This window comes from Archocentrus centrarchus, chromosome 11, assembly GCF_007364275.1.
Source record: "Archocentrus centrarchus isolate MPI-CPG fArcCen1 chromosome 11, fArcCen1, whole genome shotgun sequence".
Lineage (NCBI taxonomy): Eukaryota > Metazoa > Chordata > Actinopteri > Cichliformes > Cichlidae > Archocentrus > Archocentrus centrarchus.
Genome location: NC_044356.1, coordinates 20,847,877 through 20,871,914, shown reverse-complemented (window position 1 = coordinate 20,871,914; position 24,038 = coordinate 20,847,877). Strand labels below are relative to the sequence as shown.

At 42.6% G+C, this 24,038-nt stretch overlaps 2 protein-coding genes across 4 annotated transcripts; one reads left to right on the top strand and one right to left on the bottom strand.

Annotated features, from left to right (window-relative positions):
* The first annotated feature begins 234 nt into the window (after window positions 1–234).
* LOC115787847 (serine/threonine-protein phosphatase 6 regulatory ankyrin repeat subunit A-like) lies at window positions 235–19,760 on the top strand. 2 transcript variants are annotated; one of them, XM_030740597.1, is made up of 29 exons: window positions 235–261; window positions 9,562–9,645; window positions 10,394–10,472; window positions 11,428–11,498; window positions 11,981–12,181; window positions 12,287–12,374; window positions 12,480–12,622; window positions 12,709–12,816; window positions 12,899–13,003; window positions 13,499–13,577; window positions 13,740–13,854; window positions 14,011–14,093; window positions 14,175–14,238; window positions 14,468–14,536; window positions 14,691–14,831; window positions 14,943–15,054; window positions 15,160–15,186; window positions 15,526–15,600; window positions 15,986–16,187; window positions 16,272–16,359; window positions 16,499–16,616; window positions 16,726–16,945; window positions 17,056–17,143; window positions 17,231–17,314; window positions 17,414–17,562; window positions 17,660–17,742; window positions 18,113–18,195; window positions 18,282–18,373; window positions 18,460–19,760. In XM_030740597.1, exons 1-29 carry the CDS (start codon window positions 235–237, stop codon window positions 18,756–18,758), a joined length of 3,177 nt encoding a protein of 1,058 aa, XP_030596457.1. In that variant the 3' UTR covers window positions 18,759–19,760. The 2 variants fall into 2 exon arrangements, with proteins under 2 accessions (XP_030596457.1, XP_030596456.1); XM_030740596.1 differs by lacking the exon at window positions 235–261 and adding an exon at window positions 7,389–7,544 and having other exon boundaries at window positions 18,460–18,758.
* LOC115787848 (biotinidase-like) lies at window positions 19,739–23,760 on the bottom strand. Of its 2 annotated transcripts, none has more exons than XM_030740598.1 (6): window positions 23,364–23,760; window positions 22,692–22,841; window positions 21,332–21,483; window positions 20,856–21,033; window positions 20,179–20,760; window positions 19,739–20,086 (listed from the first exon to the last, which is right to left on the bottom strand). In XM_030740598.1, the coding sequence occupies exons 1-6, from the start codon at window positions 23,577–23,579 to the stop codon at window positions 19,814–19,816; spliced, it is 1,551 nt and encodes a 516-aa protein (XP_030596458.1). In that variant the 5' UTR covers window positions 23,580–23,760; the 3' UTR covers window positions 19,739–19,813. The 2 variants fall into 2 exon arrangements, with proteins under 2 accessions (XP_030596458.1, XP_030596459.1); XM_030740599.1 differs by having other exon boundaries at window positions 22,667–22,841; window positions 23,364–23,560.
* Between the last annotated feature and the right edge of the window lie 278 nt (window positions 23,761–24,038).

The following is a 24,038-nucleotide window of genomic DNA, read 5'->3' as shown; positions in this document are numbered from 1 at the left end:
TCATTGTGTTTTGGGAAACAAAGTGATGATTTGCCTCTGAAGCGGGACACATAACGGTGAAAATATGGGGAAGTTGGAGCTGTCTCTCTTGCCGTGTTTATTCCCAGTGATTCCGTCCGTGACAGGAAGAGGGAGAAGCCGCTAAGGAGCGTCTTTTTCCCTTTCAGTCTGCCCGGGGTAATTTACAGTAACTCCCAGGCGAGTTGCTGCCTTCTTTGGTTTAACTCGAGGAATATGGCTGTGCTGAAGATACAGGACCAGGTAAATGCTGCCCTTCGTTTGAATTTAGTTAGCTGACGTGTAGTCAGCTCGACTGTTTGAGTTAACAGTGATTAACGCCAGTTTGCGCGAGTTTTTACAGTACGAAGATAAAGAGCGCCGTGTTACATTGACTGCTCGTTTTGCTTGACTTCAGTAACATAAAACTATCCAGTTTCTCGATAGTGGCTTAAGCCTGCCATGTAAACGTTCATTTTTAAATGATCTAAATCCTAGGCTAATGTTGCATCATTCTTATCATTAAGTCGACTAACATCGAATATGTTAGCTAAGTAGCTAACCGTAAACAGAAAAAGACGCCAAGAAGCATGCTAACGTATTTCCATCTGTTACTGTACATTAACTTAGTTCAGTTAAAGTTGTTTAATGCTAAACTTTGGGTGCTTTAACGGTTTCTCTGTGTTGCTGTTGCTGGTGGTGATGGACCAATGAACACAGCTGGATAGCTACGAGGTTATCTGCGAGGCTAGCTAACTCCTGTGCCCCTACTAATGCGAATAAACAGCTGCAAATCTCACGCCTGACACACCTTGTCAGGTTAATAATGTAACTTGGTGGATGTCGTGGACTGGACAGCGTCCTACAAATTAACCGACTGCAGGCGGATTTTGTGCCTGGGGAGTTTGTCAGCTCTCGCGGCAGCTTCGGGGGGCAGTCACCTGTTGCTGGCGATATGAAAGGCTGTCACGCTGAAATAGCCACTGGTGATGGCCCTCAATCCTTCACAGCTGCGCTCAGCAGTCACACGTTACACACAGGCTCAGATCAGCTGGTGTAAACACTGCTTTCTTCAGGGTAGTAATACCAAGTGGGCATTAGCGAGGGCTGGATTGTCTCTTGTGTTTTTGTTATACACTTTTTATTAATTTATTTATGCATTCATACAATTTGACCCACTGACACCAGTTTGTATGTTATATGACATTTTCAAAGGAAAATAATGCAACATTTGTGCATTTGCTTGGCAGGAGAAGAGATGTAATTAATTAGGAAAAAAAATAAATTATCAATATAGTTGACCAAAAAACACATTTTACTTAACAGGAATTGTAAAAAAATTATATTTAGAGAGAAAAAAAGAAAAGAAAACTAACTTAAACGGCATTGTGTACTTACCAATCTACTTAAAAGACAGAATTTTCGTTAGGGGCTTTGTTAATTTGGTAAAATTTGTCGACATATGTGAAGAATGAATATGTGCATAGGTTAACTATAACTGGGAGTTTTACACTTTGTGTCATTATTCTTCATAGTGTGTTTTATTTCTGTTCTACTGCAAGTGCCAAACTTCTTAAATCCTACATTTAGTAATAAAGATAAATCTATAATAGGAAAAGATTTTGAATCTTTGCTTTCCTCTGTGATTATAATTAATGCTGAAACTGATAAGAACTTAATATTCTCCTAAGCAGTAACAAAAGTGAAATGATCTGTAATTATTTACAGCTTAAATACATAATATTGTATACAACTATTCAGTCTTTATATTATGTGGTCACTTTTTCATATCATTCAGTCATTCAAGTTGTCATATAACTATTAATTTGCCATTCAAGGCTATACTTTCAGCTTTGGATTACAGATTCGTTTTTTAAACTTTTCTTTTTCATTTTACACTTGCAATGATTTATCAGTGGTTCAGTATAGTGACATTGACTGCTTAGAAATTGCATTATATGTTGAGTCACAGTTTGCTTACATTGTTCTAATAGGTCTGATGAGTTTGGCTAAAAAAAAAAGTGGGTCAGTTATTGTGGGGCTCAGTGTCCTGTCCTGGCCTGAGCAGTCTCGCATCAAGCACGCAACGAACGGAAGAGTGTGTGTGTGTGGTCAGATCTCCCTCTATTCTCTATTGTTCACTGTGCTGTTTGCTGACAAGTGTACAAAGGGACAAAAATAGTCACACTTAAAGGGCTCAGAGGGCCGAACTGGAGACAAGAATGTCATTTTTTTTTGGGGGGGGGGGGGGGGGGGGGGGGGTAACAGAATATATTTGTCCTCCAGAGGGCGTCCTGCTGCCCAGGAACATGGCCAGAGTCCTAACCAGGCTGTGTGGTCTGGCTTTAAAGTGATCGAGTAATTTTTAATTTATTTTTTTTTATTATTATTATTATACTGTCAGTATTATTTCAAGTACTTCATGTTCTGTGTGTTTACTTGCCTGGGACTTCTCAAAGGAAACCTCTCTATACAGCAGAAACATGCCGTGCACTGGCCAGTCACCACAGAGCTTCTGAGTATCATGCAAATGTTGTTTTTTTTGTGGACAAGTGTTGTGTTTGCAGTATTTATACAACGTAATTGTTGTATTGCTTTTATTTTCAGGCCTATAGTCCTAGTGTGGGCCGGTGGTTCCCAAAGTCAAGAGTGCTGTGGCCTATTTAGTCATATTATGTAAACTCAATTATAGTTTCCGCATCCACTAGTCTGCTCGGGTCCGCTCAAGGCTGCTTGGGTCCGAGTGACGTGCCAGCTGCACGTGCGCCCAAGGCGGTGGAATTTAAGCGGAGTTCAAAGAAGTGTAACAGGAATAACTCCTCGGCTGTTGGGTCTCCAGCTGTCCGTGCCTGTGTCTGAGTATAATCGAAGCATAAAGCAGCACAGTGGCCCAGTGGTTAGCACCGACTCTTCTGTACAGAATATGCCTGTTCTCCAGTGCTCACAGGAGTCAAATTCTTCTTTAACTCTGTTTCTGGCAAATTAATTAAAGTATAGAGATGGTGAGAGTGTCTGTGACCATAAGTTATTTATGATATTATCATACATATATTACTGACACAAGATTTGAAAAAGAGAGATTATACTGTGTCTGCTTAAAAAGTTGTATTAAATCACTGATGTGATGCTGGCAGACCATTCATTTAAAATGTTTAAATTATATTTTGTTGTCAGGACACAGACTGAAGTATTAGGATGGCTGCTTATGTTACAAGGTATAAAGTTAGTTATATTATCTTAGTTGAGGAAATTTAATAACATCATCCTTTACAAACATTTCAGCCTGTGAAACAGATGATTTCATAACAGCAATATTAGCTGTCTCACACAAAATGGTAATGTATTTTAGGATGACACCGCAAAATACTTTCATACCCGAATGAGTCATTGCAGAGCTATCGCAGCAGCTGCACTGGTCACCTTCTTCCTTGTGTAGTTTTTTAAAGGTATCGTAAGTAAGACGGTATTAGTGGACGTGTCCTTAAGACCTGCGCTGACCAGCTGGCACCTGTGTTTACACTGATATTCAACCTCTCACTGAAACTGTGTGTGATTCCCACCTGCTTTAAAAAGTCCATCATAGTCCCTGTCCCAAAGAAACCACACCCCAGCAGCCCCAATGACTTCAGGCCCATAGCGCTCACCTCTGTGGTGATGAAGTGTTTTGAGAGACTCATCAAGACATTCATCACCTCCTCACTGCCCACCACCCTCGACCCACTACAGTTTGCATACCGGCCAGACAGATCCACAGATGACGCCATATCCTTCCTCCTCCACAAGACCCTTTCACACATAGACACTGGTAAGGGGAACTATGTGAGAGTGCTGTTTGTAGATTACAGCTCAGCATTCAACACCATAGTTCCCTCCAGGCTGGTCTCTAAGCTGCTGGACCTGGGCCTGGGCCCATCCCTGTGCAGGTGGGTTCACAGCTTCCTGACCAGCAGACCACAGGTGGTACGAGTGGGTCACCTCACCTCATCCTCCCTCACCCTCAACACTGGATCCCCCCAAGGCTGTGTGCTCAGCCCTCTGCTGTACTCACTGTACACCCATGACTGCGAGGCCACGTCAGAGTCCAACGTCATCATCAAGTTTGCTGACGACACTGCTGTTGTGGGACTAATCTCTCACAATGAGGAGACAGCCTACAGGAGAGAGGTCTCCCGCCTGGAGAACTGGTGCCAGGAGAACCACCTCCTGCTCAACGTCAGCAAAACAAAGGAACTGATCGTGGACTTCAGCAGGAAGCAGCAGAGGGACTACCATCCACTTGTCATCAGTGGTGCTGAGGTGGAAAGAGTGGACACTTTCAAATACCTGGGAGTGACCATCTCACAGGACCTGTCCTGGACTCATCACATAAACATCACTGTGAAGAAGGCCAGACAGCGTCTCTACCTCCTCAGGCGGCTGAGAGACTTCAAGCTCCCACTCAAGGTGCTCAGGAACTTTTACACCTGCACCATCGAGAGCATCATGCGTGGGAGCATCACCACCTGGATGGGAAACTGCACCAAGCAGGACTTCATGGCCCTAAAAAGGGTGGTTCGTTCAGCTGAACGGACCATCAGAACCACCCTCCCCAACCTGCAGGACATTTACACCAAGCAGTGCAGGCTGAGGGCCATGAAGATCCTAAAACAGCCCAGCCACCCTGGACACTCTCTCTTCTCCCTGCTCCCATCAGGCCGGCGTTACCGCTGCCTGAGGGCTAAGACTGAAAGGTTGAAGAAGAGTTTTTACCCACAAGCCATCTGTCTGCTCAACTCTGAGCCCTAACTGGACCATTATTGCACAATGTAAATATTATAATTTAAAAAGTGTGTATAGTGTATAGTATTTAGAGTATAGTGTATAGTGTGAATTACTTTTTTAATTTTTATTCTTCTTATTTATATGTGTGTGTTTATTAGGTTGCAGGTACAAAATACATTTCACTGTGCATTGTACTGTGTATAACTGTGCATGTGACAAATAAACACTATCTTATCTTATCTTATCTAAGTATCTGGTGACATCCCTCCACCATACACATAACAACAGCATAGCTTTATCGCAGATCATAATCTACTGATCTTTGAAACCTTTTAAGATATCGCAAGGTATCAGCTGATATCAGCAGGTTGATTGCTGCTGTCTGTGTGTGTGTGTGTGCCAGCACACATGCACGCGTGTAGCAGCACGTGCCTGCCTTTGTGTTTGTGCACTGGGATTACGTTACACACCGTGCATCCTATTGCTGGGTCAGAGCAGAGGTCGGTACAGGCCTGCATACTTTCTCTCACACATGCACACTGTCACGTCAGGTCTCTCAGGAAATAGCTAACAGGTTGTAGTGAAACTGGATTTGTGGTACTGCACAAATCCAGTATTTTTTTTCAGCTTTTCTTCTTGTGCTGGAACTTGTTTGCTGTTGATCATTCATTTTACTGTATGTGGAGTTTTCCAGACGTTTGTTTTTACTGCTTCCAGAAATGCTCACTTCTGTTTGGCAGGTTACAACAAATTTGCTTTGTAAATATCTTTGGGCTGCTCTGCTCGGAGTTTCCCCAGTGCTTGCAAGCGGGATAGACAAACGCTGGTTGTTTACATACTTTGCTTCCTGAAAATCATTCTTTGTTTGTGCTTTTGATGTAAATCTGTAAAGCCAGTGTGATTGCTGTAGGAGAAGAGAAATTGTATGTTGTGTTTCATGTTAAGTTTCTGAATGGTAAAACCATTAGACTTAAAATTTAGGCCTGCAAAAAGTCTCCATCTAAATGAATTTCTCTCTCATTTGCCTTGCGCCGTTCCTCCCTCTGAGTTAATGGGATGTGTGGCTTGGCAAGATTGCTCTTTTTAGGATCTGCGTTGAATATGAAGGAGACAGACACACACACACACACAAATGAACACACACACAGAAATGCACGCACAGACTGGTCTTGTTAGCTACCCTCACATTCTCTGGCAAAGCCAGTTGGTTCCAGTTTTATAATGAGGAGATGGGAACTTCTGAAGCTACGCCACTGGTACACCAAAGAGGACAGAGGCACACACACGCACACACATGATAAAATAACAACAATGTGGCATTCATTTTCTTTGATTCTGTAGTATATAGAATGAAAGGAAACTTTATGAAATGCTTACTTTGTCTATTTAGCTAAAAACAGCACATTTTTGCTTTTAACAAGCTACGTTGATTATAGCTTTTTAGATGCCTCAAACATGGCCATTTAACAAAATATGAGTAACCTTTCACACTATTATTTTAATATGCAATAAGAGACATAGGACCTTTATAAGACTGGCACTAAATCATAAGACAAAGGTTAGATAAGGTACAGTTGTAAACAAGCATGTATGCCAACAAACAGGATGCTTTCTATTCCTTGAGATTGCAGCATTTACTGTAACAGCATCATTAGACTTTCACTTTTGTTCTTATAGTTAAAGCAGGGGAAGTATCCATTATTAGGTGGACAGTGTGGATAAGCACTCTCCAGCAAGTGACCTGGTTACAGTGATACATCAAAATAGCTGTCCTTTGTCCCAGTAAATCTGATCATTCTGTTTATAACTTGGATCCCTTTGATTTGCTTTTTTTTTCTCTGTCAACTTACACAACTGTTCTGTAGTGCTCCGAGTACCTGCCTACAATTATCCCCTCCCATTCCTGCCCCTTTTCTTTTTATTTCTCCCTGTCTCTCTTGCCTTTTATCCTACTTCCCTTTCCTCCCTTCTCTCTCTCTCTCTCTCTCTCTCTCTGTCTGTTTCTCTTTTTTGCACTCCCCTCCCCCTCCTTTCCCTCTCCTATCCCTCTCTTCTTTTGAAAGAGCTGGCTTCAGCAGTCTGCCTGAAATGAGCGATGCATACCCACACATACATTAGGTGCTGCTGCCCCCCCCTGTCTGTGCTCATCTCTGTATGTGTGTGTGGGTGTGTGTGTGTGTTTGCATCAGTTGCGTATGTGCGCTCCTGGCTGCAGCATAGCAGTGAGGATATGTAGCTTCCTGTGTGCCGCTCATTCTGCCGCATGCCTCTTACCGCCACCATTACGCAAAGGAATTCCCTGCCGTCTCTGCTACTGCTGCTCACAGAGTGTGAGTGTGGAGAAGGAGAGAGGAGGAGGAGGAGGAGGAGGAGGAGGAGGATGATAAAGAGACATGCCGCAAAGCAACACTGACAGATAGAGGACAGAGCCGGATTTCAGTGTGGATTTTATTTGGTGAAGATGTCCAGCGTTTGTTTATGAGGAAAGCACTATGTGCACAGGATTTACTGCTGACCTTTGTGCTGCTGAATTGTGCACATATGTGAGAAGGAACACTGTGTATTCATGTGTGTGAGTGACAGAGAGAGCATGTGTGGGTGATTGTGTGGTGTGCGAATGTTTGTTCCTGATGCGGTCTGAGCGGGCTAGCCGTGTGTGTATCGTGGTGCTGGAGGAGGTAGAGGAGGATGAGCCCTGTTCTTCATCCCCACCTCCTCGGCCCAAATCATCCCCAGACCGCAGATCCCATGATGCCTCTCGAAAGGTAGCCGCTCAGGACGACAAGGTGAGATGGGACCGTTTGCTGAGCTGTTGTAATAATTCAGTGTTTGCTGAATCTTTAAATTTGCATGTTTTGCTGCTTTTAAATAGCATGCCATCTACAGTTCTGTGTGTAAGCATTAACTAGAATTTAAAGTAGACTTTTTAGTCCTGGTCTGATGTTTCAACCTGTGCTGTTACATGTCCCATTCTATAATAAAACAATGGACTTTGTGTGTCCACTAAATATAGCACAAGTATTGTCCTGCCACATGAGAAGGGTTCTGGTTTGTATAGATTAAAAGCAAAGCCTGGTCTTTGTAGTCTCCACTGCCTGTTGTATAAAGGGCAAGCCTTCCATTGAAACATGTTAATAAGCCTGTTCATCTTATGATAACTGCTCTTTGAAGCGTGCACTGAAGAGAGGGAAGCCAGAGAAGATAGGCCGGCTGTGATGACAGGGTTTGTGCACGGGGACCTCCTTCAATCACTTAGATTATTTCAGTGGTCATCAGTGTAATAGGCAAGAGACGGATGCTGGCGTTTTAGACAGCCCCACTTATTTTTAGTTGGGATGAAATGAGAGCAGGCTGGGGAAAACAGAAGGAGGCTGAGAATAAGGTGAAGTGCTTGTTATAGTGCTTACTAATATTATATAATGCTAAGTATAGATACTCAATAGCAGTGCTTTACCATGGCTAGCCTCTATAATGAAAAAGGTTTGTCTGTGAGATTAGACACGGAGCCTCAATAGACACACTTAATAGGGGTGGCTGTAGCTCAGTAGGTAGAGCAGGTCACCTACTGATCGGAAGGTCAGCGGTTCGAATCCTGGCTACTCCGGGCTACATGCCAATGTATCCTTGGGCAAGATACTTAACCCCAAGTTGCTCTCCGACCGTTCTGTCGGAGTATGAATGTGAGTGAATGTTAGGTAATTAAAAGCACTTAGCTTCATAAAAATGGAAGTGCTTGTATGAATGGGAGTGCATGGGTGAATGCAAAACAGGTTGTATAAGCGCTTTGAGTGCTCATACTGAGTAGAAAAGCGCTATATAAGAACTAGTCCATTTACCATTTACCATTAATAGGTTGCAAAAGGGCGAACAGCAGCATTTGAAGCGTAGAGCCTCACCAAAATAAGCACCATGTTGTTAGCATCCTGTCAGTGCACTTTCAGTAATGTTGCAGCACATGGAAAACACTGCTTACAGTAAATTTAGTATAATCAATATTGAGAAAAGCTTTAAGAAAAAAAAAGCCTTTAGATTTTGAAAGAAGGTGGCTGAAAGAATTATCCAGTTGTCAGAGAACAGTAGCACTCGTAACATTTCTACATTGCTCAAATCTTAGTAACAAAGATAAGACATGGTAGTGCAATTTTTTATCAGTCGATATAATACCAACTGTCAGCTGTGCAGCAGACTATCAGTTCCAAATGAGAGAATATGAAGTATAGATAGAAGTTTTTCCTTTTGCACATAAATTGGTTTCATGTTAACATGTTTCTTTTTTTTTTTTTTTTTTAATTATCAAAGACACAGACATGTAAGTCACAAGACAACACATTACCCGTAATTGTGAAGTCATCACTTTTGAAAGCACATTCACACCTTGTATAACTCGTTTAAATTACCCAAATGTTGTAAGGCAAAGAAAATTCTTTATTCCTAGATGATCTTGATTTGTTCTGTTTTTTTATTATTATTATTTGTTTTGGTTTTTTTTAACATTTACATTTTATTTATATTGTCCCTGCACAACGTGGCAAGAGCGCTCAGGGTTAACCCCTCCCAAACAGAGTTGAACAGTTGTGTGCCAAAACTGCTACTTTCATAAACAAATAGGTGATATACAGCCATATGTGACCTATGGCTCTGTCTCAGCCTGGGATTATACTCTCTCTGTGCAAGGCTCTTCCATCTGTGACACTCGTAACTCTCACTGATAGCACACTTGTCAGCCTAGAAAATTACTGCCTTGCAAATAGTGCTGTACACTGGCATTTTTTCATCATTTTTTCTTCTTTTTTGTCTCTGTAGCCATCTCTGTTAAGAGCCATCTTCAATGTTGACCCAGATGAAGTTCGCTCCCTCATATTCAAGAAAGAGGATGTCAACATTCAGGTAGGTCACACTTTTGTTGCTTCAGGTTGATTTGCTTTACCTCTGTAGCAAGAATTCACATGTAAACATTAGCATTGCCTTTTGCTGCCACAGGGCACGTAAACAACAGTGAGGAAATCAGCAGTCAGCCGGCAGCCTACAGCTGATCTGGGTTCCTATTGATCGATTGACTGGCGGAGTGTTCTTTTGGCAGCTTTCTGTATTCTGCATCTTATATATCTGCCAGCCTGGCAGGACATATGACCTGTTTGTAACACTCTAACCTTTCAGATGAGAAAGGGACATAACCTTCTGTGGATCGTTCCATTTTCATTTATTTCATTCAGTCTGTGTCCCTGTCTTCTTGAGTGTATTTTCCCAGTATGATTTCTGTGGGTCTATAATGCTGTGGTCTTTACACCGACTCTCCCTGCAGTCAGCAACACTAGCCCAAGCCTATTGCAGTCACATGAGATTTGTTTATAGCCCCACTTCACTGATTGCTCTCAGTTGCACTGAAAAGGAGAGAGGTGGGGTAAAGCAACGGGGTGGGGTGAAATGATGAAGTGAAGTGAAGAATAAAAGTGAACAGATGATAGATATTTTCCACCGATGGCACTTCCTGTGGTCTGCAACAGTGTAAGGGCTATCAATTTTGTTTTGGCATGCAACACATGTTGTCACAGTTCAGGATGTGTGCCTGTGTGACCCGAATGAAAAGTGAAACCTGCGCTTTATTGATTGTTTTTGTTTTGTAATGTCCTCCCAGGATAACGAGAAGCGGACCCCGCTGCATGCTGCAGCTTACCTGGGAGACGCTGAGATCATTGAACTTCTCATCCTCTCAGGTAAACATTATATCCCTGCTCTGGAAGCTATAAATTAAGCCCATTATGCCATGCATTTGATTTAAATTCTACCTAATATTTATGCACCTGTAGTTATAATTTTACTTGAGCTTGCTCATCCATTAATCCATTCTGTATCCCTATTATTTCTGTATCCCTGTTACCTTTCCTTATGTTTATTTCCTTTGACTCACACTGCACTATGCAGACACGAGTCTTAAAAGCATTATTTACATGATGACATTAATGATGCGAGTAAATACTGAAAGGATAAATAATTAGCTGTTCTCTCCCCTTATTGTGGCCTATAAAATAACTTTTTTTGTATTTCATCAATGGCATGTTACCCTTTGTTTCCTGTAGTTCCCTATTTCCATTCAGCTCAGTGCATTTTAAACTGGGATAAAAACCTGTTTGTCATCTCTTTCATCATAACATGCTTTTTCTCAGTAATTTCCATGCCATGCTCACTGCTCTGTAACTGTCTCGTGGTGACTTGTATCAGCCATCTGATAAGAGTCTTTTTTGGCTTCACTTTCTGTGAAGTGAGCTGAGCACATCAGGAGGACCCTACACATACACGCCTGAGTGTAAGCATACACGTAACATGAGAGTAGGGTGTGTGTGTGTGTGTGTGTGTGTGTGTGTGTGTGTGTGTGTGTGTGTGTGTGTGTGTGTGTTCAGTGTTTCTCAATGAAGAGCAAGTAACAGGTGCAGCTTCAGGGCTATTTTAACTCTCAGGCTGTGCCAAAAGGAGATCATGGGAGAATTATATCTTCCAGGCAATGTTGCCTCATCCCCCTTCCTATAAAAGCCTTTTTTAAAACATGGCATGCCTTAAGGTTATTTAGCTTTTCTAGGTCCCCCCTGTTTTCCCCGTGCTTTGTATGCTACTGTTTGACTTTTCTGACATCTCTTTTTCTCACCCTCTCTCACTCTCTTCCCCTCACTCAAGGAGCTCGAGTTAATGCCAAAGATAACAAGTGGTTAACTCCTCTTCACCGAGCTGTGGCTTCTTGTAGTGAGGTAACACATTACACAAACGCGCATGCAAATGTGTATTTTGGGGACACCACTACAACTCTGACTCTGTCACAAGTAATGTTGAACAAGTCTTTTTTTTGATGGAGCAGATAAAGAACACTTGCTGCATAGAATATATTTTATAGGCTTTACTTACAGGATTTGGAGAACTTTGTTGCTGTAGTGATAAATTTGTCAGATTTGTGGAATCCGGCCTTAAAGGGGGCAAATGGAAATAACCACTCTGCTATGGTTATGTGTTTGATAAACCTCAGCTCCTGCCTTTTCTTTTTAGTCCTGGGCAACACGCCCAAACTAACAGTCCCTTGTGTAGTTTCTACTTTCCAGTGTTTTTTTTTTCTTTTCCCCAGGATGAAAGACTCCTATGAATAGAAAATGAACTTTCTCAACACCCACACAGCCACCTGCAAACTCTGGCACATTAATAGTCCAATAGACCTTATGTTTGCTCACTCTCTGTTCAGGATGCGGTGGCAATGTTGCTAAAGCACAGTGCGGATGTTAATGCTCGTGACAAGAACTGGCAGACTCCGCTCCATGTAGCAGCTAGCAATAAGGCGGTACGCTGTGCTGAGGCTTTGGTCCCGTTGCTAAGCAATGTCAACGTATCTGATCGGGCGGGACGCACTGCCGTGCACCACGCTGCCTTCAGTGGACATGTAGAGGTCGGTTTTATTTTTTTGCCCACTCACTCACTCAATCTCACACACACACACAAACACAGAGGCAACTATTAATCATCTACTTTTTAATCTGATTTTGTGTGTCAGATGGTGAAGTTGCTGCTGTCAAGAGGAGCCAACATTAATGCATTTGACAAAAAGGACAGGAGAGCCATCCACTGGGCAGCTTACATGGGTAAGATTAGGGTCATAGTGTTAATTTATTTAAATGGGAAATGCTAACATTTAATTTTTGACAGAAGGGAATTTGGCTCATCTCCTTCGTACCTCTCTCTATCAGGTCACCTGGAGGTAGTAAAGTTTTTGGTTGCCAGTGGAGCTGAGGTCGACTGTAAGGACAAGAAGGCTTATACCCCACTGCATGCAGCTGCCTCCAGTGGCATGAGCAGCACAGTGCACTACCTGCTGGGCCTCGGCACCAATGTCAGTACAATGCCATCTACGATTACCGAAATTTCTTACTTTGGTTATTAAGGTTTTAAATGGAAACGTTGTTCCTCTGTGCATAGGTAAATGAGGTGAATGCCTATGGCAACACACCACTTGATTTGGCTTGTTATAATGGACAGGATGTGGTTGTTGGTGAGCTCATCAAGGCAGGAGCCAATGTTAACCAGGTGTGTGCACATCATTCTTTGCTACATAGTAAGTGCATGGTTACTGTGTGTTGAATCCTGTTATTTGGTCCCTTGGCTTCAGGTGAACGAGAGGGGGTTTTCTGCTCTCCACTTTGCTTCCTCCTCACGCCAGGGGGCACTGTGCCAGGAGCTGCTGTTGGCCCACGGAGCTCACATCAACTTGCAGGTAATGTCTACATTCAGTTAAAAACACTGAAGTGATAGTATTTAGTTTACAAAGAAACAAGCAGGTGCAAAAAGATCATATGTATATATTATAGAAAGAATGCATTTTATCATATATGTCCTCAGCTCTTTCCAGTATGCATCATGCTTAGAATCTAGTAGAAAGCTAAAACGGCTGTGTTGTTAACACTTTGGTAGCAGTGATGGAAACTGATATTGGGTCCCTACAGCAACAAGATGCAAGGCCATATGGATGATGGAGGGGGAGGGAGACTCCCTAAGGCAGCAAGCTGCTCAAGCATTTTGTGTGTGGGTGTGTATGTGGTCCACAGGGGCGTCTGTGATAGCTTCTGTTCATTTTATGTTTCTAACTATGAGTTAGACTCATAGTTGAATAGCTGATGCTTTAATGTATTTCACCCCTAATATATACATTTTACAATCATAAATGTGTTAATCTGCCATCCCTCTCTTGTATTTCCCTCCATGTGTGCAGAGTAAGGATGGTAAGACTCCCCTCCACATGGCAGCTACACATGGAAGGTTCTCCTGCTCCCAGGCTCTCATTCAAAATGGTGAGAGCCCTCACAGAGTGCTGTTTCATGCATGGATTCAAATTAGTTTGGATATCAGAGTGTACCATGTGCTGCATATGTTGCATAATATGCTTTTTTTTCTTGAAGAGTGTTCATTTTTTTATGGAAAATATGCGTATATCCCCTTTTATGTATGTGTAGGAGCTGAAATTGACTGTGAGGACAAGAGCAGAAACACTGCCCTTCACATTGCTGCTCGCTGTGGCCATGAGCTCATCATTACAGCACTCGTCAAACATGGAGCCAACACCGCCAAGTTAGTAACAGCTGACGTTCACCATCTGTCGATCTTCCTGCTTAGCCTGGAAATGGTTAAAATCAGGATGAACCCAATCATGCAATCGCTTTTTCCTTCTGTCAGAAAAAATGCTTGCATGCAATGACTTGTCTTTTTTGTCTTTAAATTACACAGGAGAGGCATTCACGGGATGTTCCCCCTGCACCTGGCAGCTCTCAGCGGCTTCTCAGATTGCTGCAGGAAGCTGCTGTCCTCAGGTACATTCATGCTGACTCCATTCTTGCCTGTGGAATCACCTAGTTGACATCAAAATTAATGCAGCTTGCATATTTGTGCAGCCTTTGACATAGACACTCCTGATGACTTTGGAAGGACCTGTCTACACGCTGCTGCAGCTGGAGGGTGATTGTTTTTGCTTACTGCTTTGATTTCTGCTCCTCTTTTTCTTTGTTTCTTAAATAGCATTTGATCCATTCTTTTTTTTTTTAACAATTTGATACACGTTTAGGTTTAATTTAAAATATTTTGCATGTACTTTGTAAATGTAATGTGGTTGTACTTACAGTAATTGTCATACCACTGATGGGTACATCAAGACAACAGTCCCTCTTAAAGTTGTCTTTCCACACAGGAACCTGGAGTGTCTGAACCTGCTGTTAAACATGGGAGCAGACTTTAACAGGAAAGACAACTTTGGGAGGTAAAAATCTGACTAATGGTATTGTGCGGGTGTCACAATTGTGGTTGCTAAAAGGAGAATAAAATAAGGGGTAGAGACAATGGTAACGTTTTGATGACATTAAATCTTCATTATATATAAATAATGGCTCATTTGAATTCACTAACCATCTCAGAGCTCCACTACACTATGCATCAGCCAACTGTAACTACCAGTGTGTGTTTGCCTTGGTGGGTTCCGGGGCAAGCGTTAATGAGCTGGACAAGAGAGGCTGTAGCCCCTTGCACTACGCTGCTGCTGCTGACACTGATGGGAAGTAAGTTCTGCTCTGTGTTTCATCTGTAAATATTAAAATTCAAAGAATCCCTAATGTCAACTTTAAGGTGTTTGTTTAAAAAAGAAATCTCCTCACTTTGGTCTCTGTCAGATGTGTGGAGTACCTCTTAAGGAATGATGCAGATCCAGGAGTGAGAGACAAACAGGGCTACAGTGCAGTGCACTACGCCTCAGCCTATGGACGCACACTCTGCCTGGAGCTGGTGCGTACAGCTGCAGCACAGAGAGAAAAAAAATGTGCCTAAAACCTGAAACTAAAATCTATATCTGTGACAATATATGAAAAAGTCTTTCTGTGTTTCTTTCAGATGGCAAGTGAGACGCCTCTTGATGTGGTAAGAGATATTTCAGCCTCTCACTGTAGTACTCGCTGTAGCTTTGTAAGTAGCTCCCCCTGTTGTAGTGCAGTGGCTACAACAACTGCTTAACAGGTAATGTTACTGTGAACCCTTTTCTGTCTTATTAATCTATAATATTAGAAAGTCTACAGTTACATGCATTTAAAAAAAAGAGAAACAAAACAAAAAAACATTTTAAAATCTAAAACCTCTTGTGGCACATGTCTGTGTTTTTCTCCTGATCAACTACCTTTCATAATCTTTCAGTAAATGTAGTGAACATAGAACAGGGTTTGTGCAAATCTGGATTCAAAACGAATAATATTTCTGTTTCAGTTAATGGAGACATCAGGAACAGACATCCTGAATGACTCAGAGAGCCACGCTCCTATCAGTCCGCTCCATCTGGCAGTGAGTTTTAATAAATTAATTTTTTTAGCATGTTTTCTCTTTCAATCCATCTTTGACTCTACATTACCATTAAATAGGGACTGGTAACTATTATAGCACTTTGCTGTTAGAGCACTTCACCCACTCACACACACACACACACACACACACACACACACACACACATATTCATATAAATGCCTTTTCCTTATTCCTAAGCACTTTGAGCCTCACACACTCACACTCTCACTCCAATGGATGCATCAGGGACAGCTCGGAGTTTGGTGTCTTAGCCAAGAATACTTTTACATGTAGACAAGAGGAGCCGGGCATCGAACTACCAGCCTTCCAATTAATGAGCCAGAGCCACTCCATTTAATATAGTTTTGTGTGTTTGTGTGTCCAGGCTTACCACGGACACTGTGGAGCATTAGAAGTGCTCTTGTCATCCCTGCTTGATGTGGATGTTCGCAGCCCAGAGGGACGCACCCCCCTGAGTTTGGCCTGCTTAAGGGGTCATCAGGAGTGTGTGTCTCTGCTGCTGCACCACGGCGCCTCACCCATGACCCATGACTACATTCACAAACAGACAGCCATACATGCTGCAGGTATATGTACAGGCACCCACCTTCACGTTGCATGAAAGAGGTTCAATTTCTGACTCTTAAAATAAAATTTGTATTTTGCTATAGCTATGAATGGCCACCCAGAGTGCCTGCGCCTGCTTTTGAGCAACAATGACCAACACATTGATGTGGACGCACAAGACACCAACGGACAGTGAGTGTGTATGTGTGTTCATAGGAAAAAAAAAAAAAAGCTTAGGCTAAAGGCTGTCCCGAGAGTTTATTATGCTATTGTGTTGTTCAGCTGAGCACTTACACATTCTTACTGAGTTGTGCATCAACACTGTTTACAGGACTCCTCTGATGTTGGCAGTGTTAAGTGGACATACAGAGTGTGTGTACTCTCTGCTCAGTCAAGGAGCTAGTGTGGAGAATCAGGACCGCTGGGGCAGGACAGCGCTACACCGAGGGGTGAGATAGCCACACATACCTACTAAGATCACATTTTACATTGTAATATATGTTTTATATTATATTTTTGTATTTGTAGACTCTAATATTTTCTGTATATTTCACATAGGCTGTAACAGGCCAGGAGGAGTGTGTGGAAGCCCTTCTCCAGCGGGGGGCCAGTGTGGGTGTAAAGGACATCCAAGGCCGCTCCCCTCTGCACTTGGCATCTGCCTCTGGCCGTGTGGCTGTCCTGGGTGCCCTGCTGCAGGCCACCAGCACTTTACACAGTCACACACATCTCACCGACAGCCAAGGCTACACACCACTGCACTGGGCCTGCTATAATGGTACTGGAACACAACATGACATGCTTGAGAAATGTGATATTTTATGTATTAAGACACAGAACTCTAGATTCTTCTTTTTTTTTTACTTCTATCCTTCTTCTGTTTTCCAGGGTATGATGCATGTGTGGAGGTGTTGTTAGATCAGGAGATGTTCAGGAAGATTAAAGGCAACTCATTCAGCCCACTGCACTGTGCTGTGTAAGGCTCTGTCTGTTTGGATCCATGAATGTTTACGAGGATGGATTTGCTCTAAGAGTGTGTGACAGGCTGTGTTGTGTGTTTCAGTATTAATGATAATGAGGGAGTGGCCGAGATGTTAATTGACTCTCTGGGTGCAAATATTGTGAACGCGGCAGACTCTAAGGGCAGGTGAGATATGCAAACAGACTTTACACCATGTATGTGGGGGGGGGGTCGTTCTGTGTGAGCAGAAACTTATTTACAATAACTGTGTTGATGTTTATGTAGGACTCCTCTTCATGCTGCTGCTTTTTCTGACCATGTGGAGTGTCTTTCCCTTCTTCTGAGCCATGGAGCTCAGGCAAATGTTGTTGACAACCATAGACACAGAACACCGCTGATGATGGCAGCTCTGAATGGACAGACCAATGCTGTGGGTCGGTATATTTACTGATATATGAATGAACTACTGGTGCTAATGGCTCTCAATTTCTTAACCTTTTCCCAGTATTTATCTCCACTGCTTTGTTACAGAGGTGCTGGTGAGCAGTGCCAAAGCAGACTTGGCGTTGCAGGATGCAGACAGGAACACTGCATTACATTTGGCTTGCAGCAAGGTAAAAGCTATTCAGAGACGGTAAATGTTCTTTAGTCATTCAGTATTAAAACATTTTTGGCTTTTGAAAGGATTACTCACCCAAATAAAAGCTATTTTCTTATGTTACTGTATCTTTCACAAAGGCTATGCCTACAAGATGGAACAAAAGCAGGTCATTTGGGTCCATGCCTTTTATGTCCCAGATTTTAAGTTGAAAGTACTGGTCCATAAGCATCACACAAAGATCCTTTTAAAGCCTTGAGGAAGATTACCGTATATCTGAAGCACAGAACACCATCCCTATAGCAGACTGACAAAGGCAGCATTGTTGCACGTCTCGTGTGGTCGGTTTCACTGTGGATCACTTTGTTACTCTCTGTTCCTCTCAGGGTCACGAGACCAGTGCCTTGTTAATTCTGGAGAAAATGAGTGACAGGAACCTCATCAACTGCACCAACGCTGCTCTGCAGACGTATGTAGAACCTTCATGGTGCACCTAAACAGCAGGAAAAACCTGCAAAGCTCAGTGTGGACTTATTGTAATACTTCTACTTGCAGGCCCCTGCATGTAGCAGCTAAGAAGGGATTGACAGTGGTGGTCCAGGAGCTGCTGGGGAAAGGAGCCAGTGTGTTAGCAGTGGATGAGAATGGTCAGCTTTCATCTCACTGTATTCACACTTACTATTTAGGTCTAATTCTACTGTGTAAGATAAACTCCTTACTCCTTTTATTCCAGGTTACACTCCAGCTTTGGCCTGTGCTCCCAATCGGGATGTAGCTGACTGCTTGGCACTTATCCTCAACTCAATGATGCCCACTTCACCCATGGTCACCATAGCAGCTTTGCCCACACTCTCTCTTACTCCAGCAGTCATCAACCATCACCCCATCTCCAACCACATCTCCAAAGGTGTGGCCTTTGATAATCCGCCCCCTCTGAGGCCTGACCACACCTCCTACTGCAGGCCGGAGCGCCCGCTGTCCTCTGTCTCTGCAGATGATGAACTGAATGACTCAGATTCAGAAACGTACTGAGGACTACTGGACCGTCAATACTGGCAGGGTAGCCAGCCACTCAGGAGCCTTAATAGATCACTGACAAAAGACTGACAAGGCAGAAAATAGAGCAGAGTATTTTTAGGTAAGCCTCTTCAAATCTAAAAATAATCCTTGTCTAAACCAGATGCTCATTTCCTTCAGGTGCATACCCCGAGGAAGATGCACTGATATAATAATGTAGTAAAATATAGAATAAGTTGAAAACACATTTTCCGACAGCATCACTGTACGGTCAGTAACATGGCCAGCGTCTTTTTAAAGCAATGCTTTCATTTTAAAATTAAGCTCCTTTTGTTTCAGGATACTTTCTGGAGTGGTTTTAAATCTTTTCAGAGATTTTCATTCCCATTTGCTGGAAGAGCATCTGGTGAAGAAAAGCTAAGAGGACTGTTTTTTTTTTGTTTTGTTTTTTTTAAGACATGAAAAAAACTGGGGGACAATCTTTTGGGACCAGCTAAAGAAGCGTTTTCCCTACTGTACTTGAGATTTTTATCCAGAGTTCTTTGAGCTTTCATGGCAGCCACTGACTGTCACTCTAGGACACTTGTTATGCTGCGTTTGTGACTAGGAACCATTTTTTGATTCCAAGGAGAGAAAGTCAATATTGAAACCTACGTATTTATTCCAGGTGGTGATTGAATCTTTGAGAGCTGATTGTGACAGCTGGTGGATGTTAGACCCATGTACTGTACAACTGATGAACTGAATGAGGGGCCCAAGGAATGGTTAACTTGCAATGCTGTAACTTCTCAATGTCTGTTTTGTGTACAGGAGACAGGGGAAGGTGTCTGACACTGTGTGGATGTGTGTGTGTGTGTGTCCGTGCGTGTGTGTGTGTGAGAGAGAGAAATGATTAAATATTGCCTTTTGAGGAATATGCAACATTCACACAGAGGATGACTGCTACTTGGTGCAATGTTTGTACTGTAAAGATTAAGTAACAGATGAATAAAGACATTTGTTTTGATTTATTTTATAAGACAGAACACAGAGCTGCTCTTAACCATAACACTGAATTTTATTTTCCTGATTCATTCATTGTCCAGGTGGTACATTCGTCCATACAGGCAGGCGGTGACCAGGCCAGCTTTCATGTTTGAATGTTTCATGGTCACTCTCCCATCTGCAGCTTTCTCCAGATTCTCTGGCTGCTCCAGGATCATTCGGCTTGTCAGAATGGATGGATACACGTATTTGGTGTCAAAGTTCCCCTCCAACAAGAAGTCCATTTTAGACTCTGCTTCTTCCACTATCTGCCCACATGAGCTCTGATACAACTCTGCACAACGGACTACTGCACACACCTGTAGATATTTGAGATGTGGCAAATCAAAGTGAGCAGAGTCATGGTCAATTTTAAGCATTTGATAAATATTCAAAATTCTTTCATTCCTACCTGCACCGCATAACGTCCATTGACAGTGTGTGTTCCTGCAAATGCACCGAGTGCATAGAGCTCTTTATGGTCTTGCAGTAACCACCTGTACTGCAGGTGACAGCAGAAAGTGCCGTTGCACACTTTAATGTCGCCCTCAGTCTCGTTCAAGAGGACAAAAGTAAATGGGTCATACATCATGGATGAGAGGAAGGTGGGGTAAGAGGAAGGGCCTGAATCAGGAGGATTGTCACAGTTGTCTTGGTAGCAGTACCCAGAATCTGTAGCCACTGATGATGTGGACTGACCACCACCTGCCCCCTCCTCTTTGGCTGTATTATGTTTCACTCCCAGTGGCTCCAAAACTGGCACCCTGGCCACCAGCAGCCTGCCCTCCTCTGAGTCTCCATTCCCAGCGTGATGGTAGGTGGCAGAAAACGGGGTATAGATGCCGCTTCCTGTCATGATTAGTCGGTCGTTACGAATGTTGGCAGCTAGTAGGGTGACGTTAGCACCCAGACTGAATGCTTGTTGAAACTGGATTGAATCCAACAGGGGAAGCTGATTCATCCAGGCTGTTGGAAAGATCAAGTGACGCACACCCTAAAAGAGGCGCAAAAAAGAAGCAATGGATATCAAAGTCAATATCAGCACAGTTTGACATGTATTCTGAGTGTGTATGTGATTATATTTTATACCCTCTCCACCAGGACCACTGCAGGATCATGAAACAGGATGTCAAAGCAGGTGAAGAGGCCAAACTTTCCAGCAAAAGGTGTATCAAACGTTATGACTTCAAGTTCTGGAGGTGTGTCAAAGGACTCCTCAAAGTAGAGGTTTTGTTTGTGGTAGCGTGCCACCAGAAGGCCATCTGACCTGTATGAAAGAAGACACTTTAAACGGATCACTCTTTTCAAATGATGCAGTCACTGCTGCCAGTCCACATTTCACTCAGTTGTAGTATTCAGAATAGTTGGTATTTCTTGCAGTAGCTCCTCCCATAGCAACTGACATGAAAAGTTTCAACTTTGACACCAGCAAACTAGTGCCAATCTTTTTTTGGTGGAAATATGGATGACTAGTCTTTATTAAGGCACATGCACTGCATCTGGGGAGAAGAGGTCACAGACAAGGAAACTGTTTATAAGGAAATTTGTTTTGAGTTAAACTGCACCTGAAAGCCACATTTGTGTTGAACTGCCAGCGTCCATCAGGAGGACAGGACGAGGAGGGGCTCGTCTTCAGGGGACAGGGTTGCAGGTCAGGCATGTTGGCCACCAGGTAGATGTTGTTACGACGAGCTATACAGCTCAACCTCTGGAGAACCTATGAGTCACAAACCTACTCAAGTATGATGAGAGTAAGACACAGTGGCATGTTGTCAGAGTAGGAGGTGTTTGCTAAAGGCGTAACATCCACCGGGGGAAATGGAGCAACCCACTGAGGCCCTGAAGGTAGGAGGGATCCAGCCAAAGTGATTATCAAAGGTGCCCCTTCTCTACCATTTACTGGATTCACATATTCACAGTGTTACAGTAATGTGGGAACAGTATGAGTTCCACTCTATGTTTAAGTCATGGTTCTATCTTGTGAATCAAAGCCTAACTTTATTTATGCAGTATACATTTTCTTTATGAGCTGAATTTTAGCTGTAAATATTTACTCAGGTATTTAACACTCTACTGACTAAAATAAGCACCTTTTCTGAAAAGTTTTGATGGCAGAGGGGCATCCTGAGAAATATATTACTTGTACTTCTCGACCTTGCTCCCTGTCATTTGTGCAAAATGCCCGTGAACATATTGACGTCAACTATGCAACAATTTTTTTGTTTTGGTGAGTGTCTTACAAAGTAGGTTATCAGCACAACTGCATTATAAATTATGTTTAGCAAGCCAAAGCAAAAAAGTCATGCACGAAGGAGGAGAGCGAGAGAAGAGTGTAGGATGAGTCCACTACCAGGGCTGTGGATTTGAGAAATGACACCGTTATCACTTACATGTTGAAAATATGCACTCATGCTGCAATATGTGTGATATTGCTACGATTGTCGAATGAGGAATTCTTTAAATGTGTCTGCTTCTCATACGCTGACCCATCCAGTCAGTCTGTGAGGGCCTGCGGTTAATGGGCTTCTCTCTTTTGTTCCATGCTTATAGACATTACAGTTGTCTTTATGTTTCTTTAGCAAGTTTAAATCAGTTTTGGGTTTGTAGTAGCCTCGCTGAAGATGGTGTGAGTTTATAGCATAGCAAGCACCTTAGATAAATGTGTCCATTCCCCAACCTCTGAATGAGGTTGAAGTTGGAATGATGTTACTGATATTACTGATTATTGTTATATGCTATTATTTTGCACTTACTCTGTGTGTGTGTGTGAGTGTGAGAGAGAGAAAGAGAGAGAGAGTTGATGTGAGATCCTGTTTGTTGCAATACAAAAAAAACCAAAACTGCAACATAACTACTATCATGGAGTGGTTATGTCTGTGGTCTGTGGTGTATGCCATCACCAAATGTAAATATCTGACTGTGAACCTCGGTGTTGTTGTATCTGCCAGGCTCTGTGCACGGGTTCCAGCTCTCCTGCTTGGGGTCGGGAATGGTTTCCAGGTAACCAGAGATGGTTGACCTAGTGAAGTTAAATCCATGAATACCATCTTCTGGAAACACCAGGACCTGAGCACCCTGAGAGAGAAAAGGAGACAGGAGAGGGAGATGAAGACTTATTAATCTGCTGCGGTGGCAGTTAACACTCCTTTATACAGGGTGAGGCATTAATGGCTGTGTACTGAGGGACATAATGATTATTCTTATGAGCGACCAGCAGATATTAGAGTAAAGGATTCAGTCTTGTTTTTGCTGTTAATGAATCAGAAAGTGGTAACTAAAGGTGGACGGCTGTCATACGAGACTATACTACAACAGCAATGACCAGGTCATAAAAAGTCAGAGTTAAAAATTGACTGTGACAGAACCGTCTGGCAGTTTAATGAAAAACAGAAATAAATGTGACAAGGCCAAAGTGTTTGGTTTCGGAAGACTTGTGAATACTGTTTGTCTTAATTTTCTTCTGCAGTAGCTTTAATTTAACTAATTATAGTTCATTATAAGTACAATAATTAGAAGGACATACCAGACAGAATCATGAAGAAGTACAAAGTAACAAGTAATGCTGTTTCGCAAATAGAGATTTAAATGTGTGCATACCTGCTGGGCCGCCCGGGCTGCCTGCTCCTCGTAGATATCCAAGTTCTTCTGCATGTGTTGCAGAGCATCGTGGCGGGACACGGGCACGCGTGGGTCCGGGTTTAGGATTACTTTGTGCTCGTACACAGCAGCAACGTACGACGAGTCCGCAGCGGGGTCCGTTTCACCGACGACCGACGCCAAATAAACACTGACAACTACTCTAAAGAACAACATCGTTTGTTCGCCGCTCGACACGACAGCTGTGCTCCAACCCTGTACCGTAAATCAGAGGTCAGAAGTCCTCCACAAGGCATGCTGACACAGACGATAATTTTCTAGGTAAAAAGTGTTGAACAGGGTTATTTCCCACAAACTGCCCCTGCTCTGTAGATTCATGTTGTGATTTCCAGCTTCCGGTAACCTTTTTTTTTTTTTCTCAAATAACTTTATTGTCATGATTAAACAGAACAGAACCGCCACAAGCATCAGTCAAAAGTACATGTAAAATGTTAATCATATTTTAAAAAAATAAATAAATAACAGTGCTGAAGAACAAAAGTTTGACTATAAAAACTAAATATAGCCTAAGTCATTTTTTTTTAAACGAAATTTTTATTTTTGCCTAAATCATCATACTTTCAATATTTGGTTCCGTTTTTTGTTTTTTCTGAAAAAAAGACATAGGCCATTGTT